This window comes from Ostrea edulis, chromosome 4 (genome assembly GCF_947568905.1).
Source record: "Ostrea edulis chromosome 4, xbOstEdul1.1, whole genome shotgun sequence".
Classification (NCBI taxonomy): Eukaryota; Metazoa; Mollusca; class Bivalvia; order Ostreida; family Ostreidae; genus Ostrea; species Ostrea edulis.
Window position 1 is genome coordinate 36,555,408 of NC_079167.1, and position 22,084 is coordinate 36,577,491.

A 22,084-nucleotide genomic window follows, 5' to 3' on the forward strand; every position below is an offset into this window, starting at 1 on the left:
AACAAGAGGTACTGTGAGCAATGCTCACTAAGAATATCCCCTGCTTACCCCAATCTCCCAAAGGGTGTTGGTAATAGGTATAAATTACCTCTTTTCTGAGTGTAAAAAACAAATGGCATGACAAACCGAACCATATTGCTACTTCGATGTCCAGTGCGCGTGACCTTTGACCTTTTGACCCCAAAATCGATAGGGAACATCTTCATCCCATTGGTAGTCCATATGTATGATATGGTAACTGTAGGTGGAAAGGATAACGCTTTAGAGCCCGGAAACCATATTGCTACATCGATGTCCAGTGTGCTTGACCTTTTGACCCCAAAATCGATAGGGAACATCTTCATCCCATGGGTAGTCCATATGTATAATATGGTGACTGTAGGTGAAAAGGATAACGCTTTAGAGCCCGGAAACCATATTGCTTCTTCGATGTCCAGTGCACTTGACCTTTGACCTTTTGACCCCAAAATCGATAGGGAACATCTTCATCCCATGGGTAGTCCATATGTATGATATGGTGACTGTAGGTGGAAAGGATAACGCTTTAGAGCCCGGAAACCACATTGCTACTTCGATGTCCAGTGCGCTTGACCTTTGACCCTTTGACCCCAAAATCGATAGGGAACATCTTCATCCCATGGGTAGTCCATATATATGATATGGTGACGGTAGGTGGAAAGGATAATGCTTTAGAGCCCGGAAACCATTGCGTCTACAGACGGACGGACGGACGGACGGACAGACAGACGGACAACCCGATTCCAGTATACCCCCCCCCCCAGAACTTGTTGCGGGGGTATAATAAATGTGATTAGTGGTGTAAATGCGCGTGTTTATCAATACAGCAGTATGAGATGGCGTCATTTGTATCCATGTACACCATAACAAGATGCAGTGATTTCATTGGATGTTTTATTTATAGTGGATAGCGTAATGGTCTAATGAGCCCAACTTTTATATAGCGACTGATGTCAAGCGTTAGTATGAGGTAACGAATCAATAACCCTTGACCTGTGAAGATGGGGCTGCTGATAAAATAAACCGGAACCGACCGTGTGACGTCAGAAATTAAACTTCAATGGCCGCTCTCTTACTATCTATTTTGTATTGCTTATAGGAGTTATGAGATTGATCACTGTTCGTTATCTTCACTTTTCATTAATCACTGTTCGATATTTGCACTTTTCATACAAAGTATAAGATTACTTCAATAATTGCCGTTACTATCGAATTCCAATTGGCTGAGTATCTAACAATCTAGAAATGAGAGATCGTCATATTCTACGTCTCCTCGAGGTGAACATAACATTTGGGTTTTCCAACATTTGACCAAAAGTAAATTTAGAGTTTCAAAATTTATACGATGGATTATTAATTTTGATCATTCGAAAATATTCGCGTCTCTACTCACTTCGACTAGACCTTACACTATAAATGACTTCTATCACAAGTGAATTACGGTAACATTCAATCCAATCTCATATTTAAATCATTCAATCAGAATTCACGTCTCTAATAACCTTTTGCTAAGTTACAGATTAGTTGTATACAAAGGTGTCTGGCCAGGTGTCTTTTTGTAGGCTTTATTTTTCGATGTTTTAAATTATTCATCCATGTAATAAAACAACGATTAGCATTTTTCGTGGTCTATACGATGCTTTGGCTACCCGAGAAGTAAAGTACGTGTATTAAATTAACTGAATAGGGCTAGAAATTTACAAGTATCTTGGGCTGAATAGAATGAAGTGTTGATTTTCACATAAATCTAACAGGAACAAAGTCTATATATCAATGTATTGGTCCGTTTTCGAAAAAGGAGAACTTAAGAGTTAATTCGATTTGAAGCGAACACTCACAAAGTACAACTATATAATAATAATAAAAGTACATGTATCTAAGCATTATATTCACAGTGGGTAATACATAACAAAAGCATTATCTCATGTAATCACAGTGGGTAATACATAACAAAAGCATTATCTCATGTAATCACAGTGGGTAATACATAACAAAAGCATTATCTCATGTAATCACAGTGGGTAATACATAACAAAAGCATTATCTCATGTAATCACAGTGGGTAATACATAACAAAAGCATTATCTCATGTAATCACAGTGGGTAATACATAACAAAAGCATTATCTCATGTAATCACAGTGGGTAATACATAACAAAAGCATTATCTCATGTAATATCATCCATAGCAGGCACGTAACATCTTTTTTTCTTCAGGGGAATGGGGTGGGGGTGGGTAGTCGGAAAATTTGAATTCACAATTATCAAAATTATCTTTTGCCCAACCTTCAAAATCCTAAATCGTGGGGGTGGGGAATTTGTTCTTCACTTCATATGTTTATTTTACCAGTTCAAGCTTACATTCTTACCATTCAATATTGCTGTCGAAAATAGACAATTTATCTTACTTTGCATGCATAAGTAACGGAAAATGAAGGTTCTCCCCCGTACCCCCCCCCCCCTCCCCTCCTGATTTATGTCCATCCTAAGGGGCAAGATCCAATTTAAAAGCTGATGCTATTCACTCTCCGGCATCTATAAAATATCAGAATATCATAAAAAGCGCATCCTGATTACGGGTCTATTATTATGGCACAATTTTTACGGTGAAATTGTATATTATGATATCACAAGGTATGTCCTCATATCCACGCCATTTTTCCAATTCCTAAAAAATTCAAAATAGGCAAAAATGTTAGATATTTAATTTTCAAACTTTTGCATAGATGAATATGTTTACTGATAGAACTGACAGTGATGATTAATATTCACCATCTTTTCTTTTTTTTTTTGATCATGGACTGTTCTCATTAAGTCTTTGTAATATTAGTCAATATACGGTATTCTCCTCATCAAATTTCTTCCTTATATTTCTGCTTAAAATTAGAAATATTTTATGCATGTATTAAACCTAGTTCTCTCTTACAGCAGGAAAAAAATCATAGAAATAGGAATTTTTCATACACAATTTTTTTTTTATCAAAGGCGATCATCTAATTTGTTGTGTGCAAGTCCCCTAAGTGGTTCAAAAATATATTTGGAGACATCTTTGATTAATTGGACGTTATTTTGCAACTTTCAGAAATGCCAATTTTGTTTTAGCAAAATTATTCGACAAAGTGTTCAAGGATAATGTACACGTATGTACAAATGCGTACAATAACTTTTTAAAATGAACTTTCATTACGTCTAAAGACAAACCTTAAGTAGAAACTTCTAATATAATCATGAAGAAAAAAAGAATTGAAATTGTGGATATTCAAGAAATTAACCCATTTGCTGAATGATCTCGAGTGCAAATTCGGTGAGACAGGTTAAGAAGAAATCAGAAACTACATATAATGTTCACATAAGCGTTTCCATTCACGTACATTAGTAACAAATATTGCAGAATGTTAGAAGTTTGAACTGCTTACCTACTTGTGTTAACGTTTAGGAGTCTTTTAATTTCTTTGCAAAGAATAAAGGATTTCATAACGATCAAAGCAAATAAACTACATATTGTTTGGAGAGAACAAGCAGACGATGAAATAGATCGCGATGTCGCTCCATGCAATGTGGCACCAGCTTGTGCTGTTAAAAGCTAACGCACTTTGAAGCTCCAATGCCAGAAACGTTGGGAGAAAGAGTATTTTTCATTCTTTAAATACACATCTATGAGTGTTAAACAGTTCGGGAGGGCATCCCTAAATATTTACAGGATCTGTTGAAACAAATATTCTGTTTTCATTAAACAAACGTGTCTGGGTTATGTATAACTGTCCAGCTATGTCGTAACCCTTTTTTAAAAAAACCCCGGCTGAAATGATTAGATCACTTGGTTTTACTCGGCTGGACGGCGAGAGTTGTTGTATATCACAGTTTTATTTGACGCATGGATACACTTTCTCGGGAACAAACACAACAGACATGCCATTTCTTTCATTATGCAACATTACAGTAATTTTTATTTGTAGTTTTAGTTTTTGGAATTTACATAAAACTGTCAAACACCGTTAAAGTATCGGAGAATTGAAGCAGGTCGAAATGAGCCTCGCAGGCAGTTGTCAGCGATGGAGGTTCTAAAGCATTTTGTGTGAAGATAAAGCGACCATTCCAATTCGATAAAGCTCTAGTGATCAGTTTACCTCCTTTAATTCGTTTATTTCGCCCGTGATATGCGAACGAATGCCTTGTTAAGCACACAATATCCCATATTTCATTTTTATTATTGCATTAGATTGTTAATATCTCTCTCTCTCTCTAAATTTGTTTGCAGAATTTGAACACGCAATGGTTTGATTTAGGACCCTAGAATATGAATATGATCTCTGGATTCAGCTAAGTCCATGTCAAGAAATTACCTTTTTTGACACATTTTGTGACATTTCAAGTAAACGGAAAACAATTTCAGTAACCATTGGCTAAATGGTTAACAAAACGTACATGTATAATGACTATACATAAAGAAAGAGACAAATAAACTTATATAGGTTTTGAATACCAAAACTAGTTAGAAAGACTGGAAAACTCTCCTTTTTTGTCATTTCAGAGGAGTAATCGAACGTTTGTGATTTGCCTGAAGATAAAACCAAATTGTTAATCACCAGGCAACACATTATTGCATTGTGGGGAGAAACTACTAATATTCTGTTCAGGGATTATGTACTTTTATGACATAAAGCATGTTGATTGACAAAATTATGTTCTGGTGTGGACTTTGTTGGTCTATTGAGACTTTCCTGTCTGTAAAGAGAATTACTATACACAAATAGGTGGACTGTTCACCGATTGGAATTAGAAGCAAGCTAATGGCAAATAAAAGAACATCTTCGAAATGTGAATTTTGGACCACTCATTTGGTCACAACTATAAATGTGTGGAAAACTGATGCCTCCGAATTACATTTTAGTGAATAATTTTCAAAGTAGGTTAAAGGTAACTTTCAAGGTCACAAGGTCAACAAATTTGGTACCAATGGAAAGGTCTTCTCACAAGAAATGCGCAAAATAAATATGAAAACAGCGCCTTACGGTTTAAAAGATATGGCTTATATTAGAATTTTCTAAACTTAGGTAATAGGTCAGCGTAAAGGTGATCAGGTCAAATATTTCATCACAAGGAATGCACATGCCAAATATGAAAGCTGCACCTCTTATGCTGTAAAATATATGACCAGGGTTAAACTTTTTTGTTGTTGAAAATTTCCAAAAACTAAGTCAATGGCATATGAAAGTCACCAAATCTGGTATTGTTGGAAAGGTCTTCTCACAAAAATGCTCATGTTTAATATAAAAACAGTACCTCCTACGATTTGAATGATATGATTTATATTTGAATTTTCTAAAAATTGGTCAAAGGTCAATGTTATGGTCACCAGGTCAAACATTTTGGTGTCAATGGAAAGGTCTTGCCATAAGGAATACACATACTACCAAATATGAAAGGTCTACGTCTTATGGTGTAAAAGATATGACCAAGGTTAAAGTTTTTGCCACAGACAGACAGGTCAAAAGCTTGATGCCCTCGAATCTTCGATTTCGGCGGCATTTGAATACTTTAGACATTTCCTTGTCAATCCTTTAAAATAAATCATTCAGAATTGACTTGATATTGTGAAAACAGAGCTCATCAAAGGGCTTGAACTGTTGTCAATATGGTCCATTAATCGTGATACCTCAATGATAAAATTTCTTCGTCCATAGATATAACTATTCAGAACCCAATTGAGATTGTTCGGTATAGGATTTTCAGTGACAGCTATGTAGTATACTACATGCATTAGTCAATATATACAAACAATATACTGAATAAAATACATGTACATGTATATGGATGATATCTCGTTACGAGCAGTGAGTGGGTCTTTCGTTTGATTGACAGATTTAGAATGGCAGTTGGAACAGATTCATCACAGAATCTTAGCAGTTTAAAAGATATGCTTTACAGTCCGCCATCATTCATATGCCATTCTATATGAATGATTTCAAACTGTATTAACACTAAAGCATATGCAAGCGTTGGATTTCAAAGTACGCGTATATCATGAAAAAGTCAGGGATTTACAACCATTGAATTTTAGCCAATCAGAAAGAAGCACATGTGCATGCATGCCTTTGTCTTAAGTTTTCATGAAACATAGTTTGGGACTGATAATATCTACTTTCGTTCTGAAGTGTGTCATTTTTCGATGAAACTTTTCATAAACTAAGGAAGTAAAAGCCATATCAATAAAAAACATTAGAAAGTTTTACTGATATTTGCTTATGTATTTTACATTCACTGTACTCTTATATTTCTTTTGAAATCGACATTGCTTTATTATTATCATTATTATTTTATTCATTTATAAAGCGCAAAATTACCTATAGTTTCTATCATAGACAATAAATAAATGTTTGTTGTAACTAGTTCAATCCGGTGTTTTACTAATCTCGGCTGAGATTCGGCTGAATATTTGGACTTGCGCCTTCACCGAATCTCGGAGCAGTCCTTCATAACTCATGTCTGGAAATTTACTCTCAGCTTCGGTCGGTTCTAGCAATTAATGTGCACTTAGGTGACACTGCTGTCCGCTTAAAATAACTGATTTGACTGTTCAACTAACTCTCTATCACTATTAATGTTGTATTACTTACCGTCTAAGTATGTACATTTCATAAAATAAACATCACTAAGTTTTCTGTTCAAATGATGACTTCCATGGTGTAATATCTTATCTCCCGAAATTGAAGAGTTCCAATATAGAAGTCATTATTTGAACGGAAAATTTAGTGACTATTTTCATTTTGGGATTTTCCTACCTAAACGGTAAGCAATAGTGATAGAGTGTTAGTTGAACAGTCAAATCACTTATTTGAAGCGGACAAAAGGGTACAGAAAATCAGAAAACGGGTTTTATATTCGCACAGGAAGTGTTAATACCCAAATTTTCATAAACTTGTCAAAAAAAATAGAACAAGCATGTTCTATCACTTCTGTAAATTTAAAAAGAAAGAAAAAATCAAACTCTTTTGAGAAATCGCACTAACAAAACATATAAGAAGAATAGAATTAGAAACTTATGTATTCCGTTACACAACTGCCTGTTTGGAAGCCATAACTAACAAAAAAGTTGAAATTTTCGTTGTCACGGGTCCTCGGGGATGACCTTAAAATCGGATGTCCCGTGTCACAGTAGGTGTGGCACGCTGAAGAACCCTCACTGCTCAATGGCCGTGAGCGCCGAGCATAGGCCTAATTTTGCAGCCCTTCACCGGTCTTGATGACGTTTCCATATGAGTGAAAAATTCTCAAGCGAGACGTTAAGCAAGATACAATCAATCAATCGTTTCGTTTGTTTACTTCCGGTGACAACCAGAAGTGACACGTTTAACCCTACTGGGCTCACCCACTTCTCGGGGTCTGTCATTCATAAAACGTGCAATCTGTTATGGTTTTCTAAGAAATTGCGAGAACATATTGTCCCTTTTTATAAGCAAAAAATCGCCTATATTTGACGAGCAGAAGACACCCCTGCAAAAAGCTTACAATCCCAGGGTGTTATCCATTGAACTATTTCTGAGAATGTTTCTTGTCAAAAAAGCGGGGAAAGTTTGAAAACATTAATGTCTTCCGACTGAAACGTTAATGATAAGATGGCTGGTTGGTTTTATATTGGTTAACGTCCCGCTTTCAAAGAGAATACTTCACTCATATGGAGACGTCACCATTGCCGATGAAGGGCAGCAAAATTTAGACCTATGCTCGGCGCTTATGGCCTTTAAACAGGGATGAATCTTTATCGTGCCACACCTGCTGTGACACGAGACCCTGGTTTTTGCTGTCTCATCCGAAGGACCGCCCCATTTAGTCGCCTCTTACGACAAGCAAGATGTACTGGGGACCTATTCTAACCCGGATCCTCAAGGACCGTTAATGATAAGAAACAGTAGAATAACAGGAGGACGAAAGACCCCGAAAATCCAATCATGCCAGTTCATTTGCTCTGAAATATGAATAAACGAACACTGAAAATAGTTCTGGAACTTGAACTTAGGACATATTTGAGATGTTTTCCCTGTACCTGTATTTAAAGCTACACGTTCTTCAGCTGTTTAACAGAGAAGCAAGACTTCATTAGTGTTCGGAAGTGAATACACAATGTCATACTAAATGCAGTAAACACAAAACATTCACATACACAATGCAAAAATATCTTCTGATAAAAGAAGATCGCAACTGTCTCAATATATTCGTCTTTAACCTTGATACTGGATGTTAATGTCCATGTCTACATACACTTGTACATTTGTAACATTCTCATCACCTTAAACCATCAACAAGATAAGTTTGAGAAATTATTCTTCTGCTCCAAAACGTTTTAAAGCCTAATTTTTTATACTTTACAGGTGGTAAAGATGCTGATTACCATCGTAATGTTCTTTGGGCTGTGCTGGCTTCCGCTGCACACGTTTATCCTGGTGATGGAAGTGACAAATATGGACAGACAAGCAGACGACAATTTAATCAAAGTCCTTGGTCATCTCTACTTCGTGGCCCACTGGCTTGCAATGTCCAATTCCTTTGTCAATCCACTGATTTATGCATTTATGAATGAAAATTTCAGAGTAAGTTACTGAAGAAGATTTTTTAAAGATAATTTCATTATATCTTCCCCCAAATCTATTACATATTGTTTTTTAAGTTCTGTATGAGAAAAGAGTAACAGTCGAAGCTGTTAGTTTTGTGAGTACATAGGACAGAATTCATACAACGGTAAATTCTAGAATGTTTCATCCTTACAAATTCCAATCATCTTAGACGTCGGGGCCATGGGGCACTTTCGAGGAAAGAGAGAGATTTGTTAGCGCCGCATGAAAATAGAATGTAAATATAAGAAATAAAATACATGAGGGTATGAACAGCATCGCTTCACGCCGACATACTTTTCATGAAGCGCTATAATGCGCCCTGGGTCCCCATGAGTTCACGCAGTCTGAAACGTAATTCAAATAACCGGAAAATGACCAACAGGCATGATTCCTTTTTATTTTTAGACAAATTAAAATTGTGCTGAAATCTAGCGATTTCTGGGAATTTGTCTCTCCCTTTGGGGCCCAACCAGGTCACCAAGTTTTCGAAAAATGGCTGTAATGCACATGTACATGTATCTTTGGCTAGGCAGATGGCCCACTGGGGGCCTCAAGGGCGGCCTCCAAACTCCATGCCATATATTGTTGACCACCTCCATCTTTTATTTCGGTTGTCTCAAAAAATGTAAATTATCTGTTTCGAGTAGGAATATATTGAAATATAATCTGGATGTCTACTGCTTATTAGTTGTAAAATAACAAATTTGTTGTTGTTTCATTCGATAAACACAATCCACACGTGATAATGTAGCAGGTTGGGCTAATACATTTAAAAATCATCTTCACAATCCAAGTGTCCGATTCGCTTAATCTTATTTATGATCACGGTATAAGACGAATAAATTGCATTATCGGCGAAACATACGGATGATTTGCGTAATATGATGATTATGCAAATTATTCCATGCGTCCATCGATTTTCATACCCTTAATAAAAACTAGGCATTTGGTCCTTGATTAAATAAAATCAATTCCGCCAAACCAAGGGAGAAAACATTAAGATGTTAATCATGACAATCATGGGTGATAAAACGTTTGGTCAAACTCAACGCTTCCTGTTTTGCAAACGAAAAGCAGACGATTGTAAATTCATAACAAGATAATTTGTTTCAATTTCATTGGCTGTAACCACGGAATATCGAGCAGTCCAACTGTACACATCCTTTATTTACACGTTACATTACCCCATATGGTGTCGACATCCTGGGACAACATAGAGTTTTAGCGTAGCAGAATTGACATGTTCTCCTGTGAATCCTTGAGACAGATATTATATATAACCTATCATTGGGTCAAATGCTGTCTGACGTGTTTCATGCCGATTGTTAGACCGTTCTTTGCACACTGATTTTGACTACGGATAACTCCGTTTACCTGATCAAGATATAGGGCTCATGGCGGGTGTGACCGGTCGACAGTGGATACTTACTCCTCCTAGGCACCTGATACCACTTTTGTAGTGTCCAGGGGTCCGTGTTTGTCCAACTCTCTATTTTGTATTATAGGAGTTGATCACTGTTCGTTATCTTCATCTTACATTGTGGCATCAACGGTAACGTCATTGTGATGTCAACGTCATAGTTATTTAGGCGTTGTGATTTTACGCAGTATGGAAGAACCGTTGTGGCGCATCTCGGTCTACATTTACCCTCCACCGAACGCTATAGAGTTTTAAAAACATGCAAGTAGATAGAAACCGAAAAGACCTATTAAATTATATATATATTTTAGCTTTTTGAAATGAGGAAAACGCCAAATTTACTTGGATGGAAGTATAATGACAATTGTATATATGTAATATAGGGAGTATCTGTTCAATTCTTCCCAAAAGACGGGCGTAAAATCTTGCATTGACACTGGTTTTTGTTTAAGTGAGTTAAAAGGGGGGTACTCATTATAACTTCCCTTTATGGACCTGTACGTCAGCTTCATTTGATTTAATATTGTTATACATATGTACACAGAAATACTTAAATCATCATTGATCTCTTTCATAAGTTTATATAAATACCAACAGGAGGTTTTGTTTATATGTAGTTCTTGCTTTTAAAAATTCTAAAAGTTCATTCGCATCTTCATTACATTAAATAATTGAGTACAGAAATAATTCCTCTGTAAAAAAAAAAAAAAAAAAAAAAAAAAAAAGTTTCATATAAAATTGCAATCAAATACACGGTGTTAAATAAATGTCAGCTTTATTAGGTTCATTACACTTGTGATTTTATTGATTTTGACTATGGATAACCTGATCAGGATATAGGGTTCACGGCGGGTGTGACCGGTCGATAGGGAATGCTTACTCCTCCTAGACACCTGATTCCACCTCTGGTGTGTCCAGGGTTCCGTGTTTGCGCAATTATCTATTTTGAGATTGATCACTGTTCGTTATCTTCCCCTCTCACTCAAAGTTAGAAATCTCTCTAAAGTCAGAGCCACGTTGTTTGCATTGGTTAAGCTAATCAATATTAAACTGTTTTCTTTGGTTTGTTAACGGGCGATGAAAGTCGGAGAAATGCATACATGTATTCTGTGTCAGAGGGTTGTGCAAATTGTTCTGCAATGTTTGCGACCTCCATCACCCGTTTAGATTTAGTATACACTGTAGATAAAAAAATTTCAAGTACGTAAAAAACAGAAATATCTTAAAATCTTTCAAAACGTGCAATTTTTTTATTGGCACATCCCTCGTATCAATGATCAATTTGCATTGTTGTTTGATCAAAGGCGAAGATAACGAACAGTGATCAATCTCATAACTTCTATAAGCAATACAAAATAGATAGTTGGGCAAACACGGACCTCTTGATATACTAGAGATGGGGTCAGGTGCCTAGGAGGAGTAAGCATCCATTGTCGACCGGTCACACCTGCCTTGAGCCCTATATCTTGATCAGGTAGATGGAGTTATTCGTAGTCAAAATCAGTATACCAAGAACGGCCAAACAATTGGTATGAAACACATCAGACAGCATTTGACCCAATGATAGGTTATATTGGCAAACTAAATCGTTATAACGACCATATAATTTGCGAAATACTGACTTTAAAGGAGACTGTAGAAACTCTGACGTAAACACAGCAAACTCCTACTTCATTTGAAGCGTCCAAAATGACCTAAAAAATGCCGTCTTGAAGTTACCTCCTAAGGTTTTGAGCACAACTGGGCAGGATGTTACAATTAAGTATTTGAGGTTGAGTAACGAAGATCACCGATTGACTAATCGTTTTGCCATCCTAAAATATGATATGAATAGTTACAGGTGACCTTATACGTTACATGCGTATTTTAAAATAAATTACTGTCTTTTTCCTCATTCCTCATATTGTTATTTTTATCAGCATATGAAGTCGCTAAAAATTATACGCTAATAATAAATTACCAGATTTAGAAGAAAATGGCGAATGCCGGTCGTTAAAAACCTATTATACTTGTATAGCTTCGTGGAAAAGCAAATGTAGACTCTCGTATTTTAGAATGTGAACATTTGGTTCTTAATCTTTTATTTGGAGAATTATTGAATAAGATATATTTATTGTCATTAATTATACAATTACAGACTTTTACTTAGCTAATGTTTTTGGAATCACCTCGATCAACATCAATGTTTTGTGATTAATAAATCTATTAACCTCAACAAGATAATGCATTGTTTTGATATCATTAATGTCGGTATATGGTGGTCACGTTTTTGCTTAACATGGAAGATTTAAGCAAGAGTTTTGGGATGAAAATGTAATCGTTGTCTTCTTGTATTACTTGAGGGAACATTTAACCTATTTAGTGTGACAGCCAATCCATTTAGCCAATATATGTTTTCAAGAACAGTCCCTTGATATCTTAGGGTCCAAAGTTGGGTACTCTGCAACAATCAATGCTGGAATGCTTAGATAATAAAATAATAAAGAGGACGCGGAGTTTGACCATGGTTAAAAAAGTTGTTCCTTCTTCATTTAGAATTAATCAATGTGCAAATCTTGAACGTAAATTGCCCGATCAAAAATGTCTCAACAAGTGCATTATTCTGTTGCGATACGGTTTAAGAAATCTAATTTGCAGTTTATGTATAAGACGCATTCAGGGGCGGATCCAGGAATTGCGGTTAGGGGGCGCAACTTTATGAGGCAGGGGGTCTCGGGGCTCCTGGGTTTTACAGATTTTATAGGGCTTGAAATATGTCTCCTATGTAGTCATTTTTACTTTTTTCTGTCATTTTTAATAAGGTTAAATTGATAAGATGACGCAAATTTTAAGGGTTTGGGGGGAAAATGTAAGTTCTCTCAACAGAAGTAATTCATTAAATCAAAAGATTTTTTCATTTATTTCTCCGAGAGTGGAAGAAATTAATGCTTCTTTTATCATTTACATTTTTCTAAACAAGAGACTACGATTTACCTTAAATTGGCGTCCCCCTTAAATCCGCCACTGGTATTTGAGCTGTCGAATATATTGCATAAATAAAAAGATTACCGATACAAAAGGAAATGACAGTTGATCTCTTACTTTTCTTTCCATGTTTTATTTTTTATTTCAGTATGACCTCAGGACTTTGCTATGTCCGTGTGCCACGCGATACTCTAGAGGGCGACATAAAGTGGTCAAGAAGAAGTCTCGAGGGAACGGCTACCAGTTGTACAGATATACTTGTACTGATACTCCTGATTTAAGTTCCAATGGCAGATGGCTTGAAAGAAGTCGTACACAAGTCACTCGATATAGTAAATCCTCGTCCAATAACGAGACAAAGCGGAAAACGTCCTGTGCTTCTTGTTAAATTAAAGTTTTCAAAATATTTTCATTTTGGTTAAATGTTTTGAATTAAAAAAAAAGAAACGTACAGGAAATAGTAATGTTTTGTCTACTGGTATTATAGACTTACTGATTTCATATTGATGAATACTGACGCAGAATGCTCGAGGTTGCGAGCGCAATTTTACACGAAGTGTGAGTGCCAATATTCACCAATCTAAGTTCAATAACTCCGTTATCATATAACGAAATCAAATTGCAGGGGCTTGATGTTGATTCGTATTAAGTTTGGAAACGGAACAACATTTTTTACAGAAAATTTATGAGCTATAGAATAAGAATTCCTTCTGATGCGCATGACTTTTTACGAGGTTTTCAGTAAAAAGTGAGATTCAATATATTAAAGGAGCAATCCATATCAAAAACAGAATACGGAGTCTCACTGTTCAGTACCGAAAGTTGAGAAAAACACCATCAATTAAAAATATCGTGGGAGTTTGGACATAACGAGAAATCAATATGTGTGTTTTGATTCCAGCTACCAGAACCCGTTGATTACCAAAAATAATCATTTATTTCGGTAATTACACCAAAAGGCATTAATTTTGTCAAACACTTTCTAACAGTAATCGACAGATTGATTATTAGAGAGGAGGGTCAGATATCCAAGGGTGCTCGCTTTAAACGTTTTACTCAATCATAACATGCACAGTGGTGTGTGTGTGTGTGTATGTGCACGTGTCTGTCTGTGCGTGCGTACACATGTCTGTGCGTGCGTGCACGTGTCTGTCTGAGCGTGCGTTATTCTCATAGTCATATAGAGTCGTCACCAGCTGTAGGTGAAGTACCATCAATTTTGACCTATCCATGAATTCATGTCGCTCATGGTTCCTTATCGTGACAACGCAGGCCTACCGTGATAAGGGACTCCGTTTTAAAGAAGGTATCCGAAAGACCCGAGACTCTCCCTTCTAATAATGCCGGGCGTTTGGCGAAGGAACCGTCATTAGTAAATCATTCCTTAGAATTTCACAGGAATTTAATTAGTGCTTTCACCCATACACATCGATGTCAAACACATGAATTTACTACATGTATACAGACAGGAACATGGAAATAACTGCTGGTCAAGAAAATGTTTACGATATTGTTGAAGTTGTGTATTTAACCGTGTAATTATATTTACATTTACAATAATCAGAGTCAAGCAGTAGGAGCGGAAGAACCATGACTCGGAAGGACAGTGACAGGTCTCGTATAGTTAAGTAGCAGAGTCATTTTTATGATACAAATTGCAGAAACTCTGTAGACTTGGATCAATACACAGAATGGACTCTACAGAAACAAATGAACACGTTCTAAAGGTTTGAAGCAAATTATTGGTTCTGTTTCATTATTTGAGTAGGACTGATTTTGAACGATTCTTTCATTCAGCTACCGAGATCTTAATAAATCTTCATTGGTAACAACAACAAAAATGAGAGACCCATGGGCCACAACGTTCACCTGAGTCGCCTTCGTCGTACTGTTCTTCAGTAAAATATTTTTGTACCCTCTTTATTCCCACGGAGAATTTTGACTCCCATATTATGACCCCACCATAGCCCAAAAGTGTTCTGACTTAAATGAACTTAATCCACACAAGCTAGGAATGCATCAATATCACTAACATGCTGCTGTTCAGGAGAATATTTTAAAAAGATTTGATATAATATCATGTATTATTATACATGCATATAATAATTAACTTTTTATTTAAGATTTTGAATCCCTATTTTAACCACACTTCTGCCCCAGAGGAAATGATTTCATGAAATTTGAATCTGCACTACATTTGGATGCTTGCATATTTATATAACTCATCACAACCCTGCTTTTCTTAAGAAAAAGAATTGTAAAGATCTTTTCTCATATTTTCCCACGTAAGCTTTGATCCCTTATTGTGAACCCATCCTACCTCTTGAGGCTATGATTTGAACAAACTTGATTCGGTACTGCCTGAGGATGCTTGCATATCAATATTACTAATCATGACCATGCTGTTCTTGACAAAATGAATTTTAAAAATTATTTCCTATTTATTTATAAGCAAACTTTGGTCCCTATTGTGGTCAATCCTATCCCCAGGGGCCATGACTTCAACACTTTAGAATTTACCCTCTCTTGGAGATATTTCACATTACTTTCATCTTTTCTAGTCCAGTGATTCTTGGGGGGAAATTTTTGAGATGAGTCCACCCTATTTTACCTTTTTCTTGGTTATCTCCCATTTAAAGGTGGCATGGTCTTTCATTCGAACAATTTTAAATTCCCTTTACCCAATGATCGGTATCAAGGAAATTGAAATTGGCACTGTGGTTAAAAAAACGAGAAGTCGAAAATGTGTAAAGTTACATGAGAACGGACTGACGGAGCAAGGATAAGGGCTGCATCAGAAAAACTTATAGCTCAGGTGAGCTAAAACGTTATAAGAATAACAATGAAATGCCACGGAGTTCTGCTCGTTATAAATGCAGTGTCGTTACGAGTCGAAATCGATTGAATCCAATTCACAGGGACATGAAACACTTGCAGTAATTCTCATTACAGGGCCACTAATTTAATCACAGAATACCACATTCTATCGGAAGCAATGCCATTTTTATTAGAATTCTTTAAGACAAGGAGGAAACTGAATATTTTCTTTTAACTGATGTATTTTCCAGTTACCACTATTTTAACAAGCATTGGTGCCGGCAGTTATTTTTTAGTCAACGCCATATCAACAAGGGCCTGTGATACCCGGAACTGTTGTTTAGCTTGTACGAACGTTGACATTTTCCGTCGATCTCCAACTGAACGCTGATCTTTAAAAACAAGGCGGAAAGAACCCAAGGGAAAGGTAGATGACCGCTAGGGCTGCCACTTCCCACTTTCAGTTTGGGGCTGTAGCCACACAGTTACTGCAGAGTCCCTATTTCTACTGTTTCTTGGGAGGAAGGGGCAGAATGACAACTGGTCCTAAGGGGTACTCGATGCCATACAGATAAGATACCACAAGGTTTTGTTTAGGTCACCTGAACTTCGTCATTTTCCGTATCTCATACAGAAAACTAAGGAATAGAACATCGTCATAATGGCTGACTTTTAAAAAAATGAAAATATACAATTATATCAGTAATACTTGTTTATTCCTTTTTACACATCTAACCTAGCTGGGTATCCCAATCTGTTAACGTGTCCACTGATGATCTATAGATCGTGGGTTCGAGTGTAGCAGGAATTTAATTATTTTTATTTTAGATTACAGATTTTTCTGGTGTGTTATTCATCATTGATGATTGTCTTTCTATCACTAATCGGCTAAACGAACTTATGGGAAAGATAGAGGACCCCGACTATCATTCCCTGTCCTCGGTTTGGTGTTAAACGGGTGGCTCCGGGGAGTCGGCTTATGGTTGGCGAGCTTATGGTTGGCCTCATCTGAAATTTGATGTTTTACATAACCTTCAGTGAACAATGGACCGTTAAAGAAGATCGGAATGGTACTACTATTTTTGACAAGGAAAGACCCCCCTAGCAAAATAGGATATCCCTTGGACCATCATACCTGAAGTATAGGTTTCCATTGTGAAATTATCGAGATAGAGAAGTGTATGTTAATTTAATTTGCGGTTGATCTTGGTATCTCAAAAGAAGCTTGCCATTATTTCATGTATATAAATAGTATTCACTCACAACGAAATACTGAATTCACAGAATGTCTGGTAGATATGGTAGGTAGAAGTTTTAGATGTTTATATTTTGTCTGCGAAGTCTGAAGAAATCTCAAGTGGAAAGCACTACGAAATAGAAAACCAGTGTTTTCTTCTTTTTAAAAAAAAAAAATTAGTCCATTCCAAATAGTGTATGCAGCGTATTACTGGTTATGTTTCCAGTTTTTATCTTGAAATTATACAGTTACTAGTGTATGATTAAGAGTACGGAATTTACCTTTCATGCTAAAATGAAATTCTGATAAGCACGATAAAATTGTACCAAGCATGCGCAGGTTGTTACCGAACCGTGGACAGGACAGGGGCGAACATCTTTGAACATCCGAGGAAAGAAAACAGCGAGATATTCTCGGACTTGATACACTGCACGAAAAATTGCGTTTAATATAAAATTAAACACCAATTATTCCCCAATTAAATGTCAAATTTAAACGTAAAATGCACATTTAATAGAAAATTAAATGTCAAATTTACTTTGCGTTTCCAGTGGCGTATAATTTTCCGTAAACGCCGAAATTTAATGACAATTTTATCATTAAATTTCGCAAGCTCGGTCCGTCTACGCGCCAAAAAACTCGGTCGTCATATTTTCCCATACAAAGTCTATAACCTATAAATATTAAATTTCATTTTACTTGGAGTTTCACGTATTTTCATATTTTGCTCCATTAAATTTCACATATAAGCGATATTAAACGTCAATATACTCGGAGTTTGGCGGAACTTCATTAATTTTATTTGAAGTTTCACGTATTTTCATATTTATACTCCATTAAATTTGACATTTAAGCAATATTTAACGTCAGTATACTCGAAGTTTGGCGTATAATCCACCCATATTAAACTTCATTTTACTTGAAGTTTCACATATTTTCCTCCATTGAATTTCACATTTACATCTGTAAGCAATATTAAACGTCAAATTACGCAAAATTTGGCGTATAATGCATCCATATTAAACTTAATTGGAGTTTCGCATAATTATTCTGCATCTCTATAAAGCTTCCATATAAAACTTCACTTTAGGAGAAGTTTAGATAAGTATAGGCATACGAGCTATATAGTAAGCTTCTTTCTGTGAAAATTCACAAAAGTTATCATGAATTAGTTGCCTTAGAAAAGAAAAGGCATGAATAATTAATATTTTTTATTGCATTTTTTTTTATTTCACATAACATCTTGCCTGGGATGTAAATTCATATATAAGAAAAAAATATATGTAATGAACAATATTACGATACAATATGAAAAATATTGCTATTAAAAATATCAAAATACAGGAATACCAAAAAGGATTACATTCAGAAATATGTCCCAGACATTTAAGAAATGTATGAAATGAAGACAAATACCATCCAATACAATGCAATTATACTATTAAAGCCCATCACAAGGTTGAGTCCAACAACCGCACACATGAGTATAAACTACATTACTAAACAAATTGATGGTAAATATAACTAGATACACACACACACACACACACACACACACACACACACACACTATGCTATCACACAAAAATCATATAAAACTCATGAAAGGAAATATATAAAAATATATCTTTTGATACAAAGCTAGCATTGCACTGTGATGATGTAAGATTGTCTTGGCATAATATAAAACTACTTCACACATTGATGGGTATGTAACCTGGAATTTTCCCAGTAGGCTGTCCTAAACATTGCATCTTTCCTCTTTTGACACATTTTTTCTCTAACAAAGCAGTGAACGTTTATGGGGAGAAGCATGTTGAATCAATGAAGACAAACTATTCCCGAAAAAGTAATGTTTTCTTATTCCTTTGAAAAGCAAAATGAACAAATCTTTATGACATATGCAATATATATTCATCAACAAGTATCATGGTATATGTACATAATAACTACAAAACTGACAAGTCAGAAAAGGACCTGTAATATATATTTCAGAGGCAGGAATGACATAAAAGGTACATATAAAAAGTTAAAAGTTCCATAACTCTATAAGGCATGACATAAAATATTAAATATAAAAATGAAGTCTCAGAACTCTGCAACAACAAAGTTAATAACTAATCAAATTGAAAGGGATCTTCATTTGCCTAATATTTTATTAATGTTTTAGTGTATTACCTTAAAAGAGTTTAAAAAAATCAGTTACACAAATGAAAAAGAAGGTATCCATACAATTACAAAATTAACAAGGAAATTGTTAATATTCTATTACATGTAAGTATTGAGAGCGGTAATACGCGTTTTACAAAGAATCTATTTATTTATTGGTCTCATCCTCAAGCTCACTCTCATTCTGTTCAGCTTGAATTTGAATTTGAAGTTTCTTTTTCTCTGCCCTTCTCCTTCGTCCCCCATCTCTATCACTAGCAAAGCGAAACCAGTCTTTTGCCATGTTGAAAATTTCCACGTCTGTTGCATTAACACAGAGGCGATTCTTCCTCATTGTTTCTGATTAAAATAGATAAAAGAATGTTCATCAAAAGTGTTTATTTCTCTCTCTCTCTCTCTCTCTCTCTCTCTCTCTCTCTCTCTCTCTCTCTCTCTCACTTTACATACCTTTCAATATTTCCTGTAATTTCAGTGAAGAGAAGGCAATTTCCCCCCTTTTCCCATCCAGTTGATGTTTACTGCTAGTTTTGTGGTGATCATGTGGGAAAGTAGTCTCCTTACTGAACTTTTCGTGTTTTCACCACCAATAGTTGATAATGATCTCACCTGCACATTGTAAATATTGATAGAGAGTCAAGTGTATATACCATTTCATGTATTGATAATTCAAAATACAATATCTTAAGATGAACATAATTTTGCAGGTTTGTCATAACTTTCTCCAAACAGTTTAGGATTTTCTTTTCTGTTACTGAAAGAAATCCACGGCAGAGTTTAAGACAGACATGCAATTAGTCCAAAATGTATGTATGGTTTTGATATAATTTATATAAAAAAAAATGGAATCAGCACAGAATGATATCATATAAGTACCTGAGCTAGTGGGGCTTTTGTTAAATAGTGAAACTGTAGAACTTGATGTTGCTTTGTTGCACACGTCTTCTAATTTACCAATATGACGTCCCTTTACCCCTTGAGTACTTGTTCATTTTCTGTGAAAACAAATAGTCAGCAAAATAGATTTTAAAAAACCCAATATGAATAATTTAGAAAGTGTTTTTGAAAAATTTGAATATGCAATGGCGTGGGAAAAAACCCAAAACAGAAAGATTGACCTGCAATGAAAGAACACTTTTAAAGCCTTTTGTGTACACTGTTTTATAATACATGTGCAATTAAGACAATAAAAATATTCAAAAATGATTTTTTTTTTTAATTTAAGCACTTTGTTACTCTGGTTTTAAAAAATCTCAAACGTTTATTTTTAAACATAGCGCAAACCCTGTTCACGAGTTTGAAATAAGGCTTATATACATTATTACTTACAACTGAGAGGAGAAAAGCAATATTTTACAATTTTGAAATGGGGTAAAATGACAACTTATAATTTACTTGACAGTCAAATAATTTCCCATCCCCCCCCCCCCCCCCCCCTCGCATGCACAAGATAAATGCATTCAAAAATTGAAGATTACACATATGTGAGAGAAAAAAATCAACAGCCTCAACAGGGGTGAAAGTCATTCTCTCACCAGAGGGCGCTTTAAGCAAGCTTCACATCAGCGCACGGAACTCTGGGTAGAGAATGGGGTGCAAGTATGGAACGAAACATCGGCCATTACTAAATCATGTGACCGGCAAATCACGTGATATCTTAAAAGGTGAGGCGGAAAAAGACGAAAGTAGTAAAATTGGAAAATTGAGACATTCTTAATGATTTACTTTGGAAAACAGTATAAGTAAAGTATAATTCATTCTTTGGAATTGTACATCATATTAAAAAAATTATGTAAATACGTTCCTTTGAATGTAAGCCTGACGTTATGTAATATATATATATATATATATATATATATATACACTGTAGATACAGCCCGGAACGTGTATTTCAGTATAAAAAAAAAAGTTAGAAAGAGCACACATTGAATAACAAGATGTACTTACATATTGTCTTGCGAAGTAGTTTATCCAAATTTCTTAAATCCAACAAAAATTTCCGTGTGCATCAATTACGCAGCTCAAATGCGAAATTTGTGAAATGGATACACGTGCTGACCATCTCGATATATTAGATTTCGTAGTTACCAAGGAAACTGGCCAGTCTCCTGCTGTGAGAAGCACTGATGATGTTGACCTAATTTCTTAAACAGAGAAACTTTCTCTTATCTCGGAATATGCCCCCCTAAAATCGGCACTTTAGCGAAATTATGTAATCGATGTTTCTAAGATTTTACAGGTCTATTAACAGATTAAGTGTTGGCGTCTTTTCATTATTTTAATTTTAAGCCCCCCCCCCCCCCCAACTTATTTCATGTTCTAGCATATTTATAAAAGATATCCAATCTTTGTGATATCACATATATATGTATTTAAAAAATTATTTACGTGTTAATTTATCGCTATTATATGCGATTTTTAAAATAAATGTATGCCGATATCCTGTTTAATGTCAGTAGCAACCACCACCCATTTTTTAAAAATTACCCGAAACAATAAAAATCAGGTGCAATTACCAATTTTGAGTATGCTGATTTCAAATCTGGATTCCTTTTACTCCAATTTCTTATAGAAAATGAGGTATAGTGTCTTAAACACCCCTACCGTCAGGTTGCCAAAAACGGAAAATGTTTCATTTCGCATCAAAAGGTGACCCAACTTTATTTCTTGAAACACCATTACCCAAAACAATAAAAAGCAGGTGTAATTACCAATTTTGAGTATGCTGAATCCAATTCTGAATTCCTTTTACTCCACTTCCTTACAGAAAATGAGATATAGTGTCTTAAACACCCCTACCGTCAGGTTGTCAAAAATTGAAAATGTTCCATTTCACATTAAAAAGTGACCA

The 22,084-nt window shown here is 35.4% G+C and overlaps 1 protein-coding gene and 1 long non-coding RNA gene across 3 annotated transcripts in view; one reads left to right on the forward strand and one right to left on the reverse strand.

Moving 5' to 3' along the window:
* Positions 1 to 13,425, forward strand: part of LOC125670577 (tachykinin-like peptides receptor 86C) — a 47,043-nt gene extending 33,618 nt beyond the window's left edge. For both annotated transcript variants that reach the window (XM_048905811.2, XM_048905810.2), the window contains exons 3-4: positions 8,387 to 8,605; positions 13,162 to 13,425. In XM_048905811.2, coding sequence (XP_048761768.1) covers positions 8,387 to 8,605; positions 13,162 to 13,401 — 459 coding nt within the window. In that variant the 3' untranslated portion in view covers positions 13,402 to 13,425. The remainder of the gene's footprint in view (positions 1 to 8,386; positions 8,606 to 13,161) is intronic.
* Positions 13,426 to 18,264: 4,839 nt separating this feature from the next.
* On the reverse strand, positions 18,265 to 21,419 carry LOC130054091 (uncharacterized). The gene is made up of 4 exons (XR_008802361.1): positions 21,181 to 21,419; positions 20,110 to 20,228; positions 19,684 to 19,842; positions 18,265 to 19,575 (listed from the first exon to the last, which is right to left on the reverse strand). It is a non-coding gene; the product is annotated as an uncharacterized LOC130054091 (long non-coding RNA).
* Positions 21,420 to 22,084: the final 665 nt, after the last annotated feature.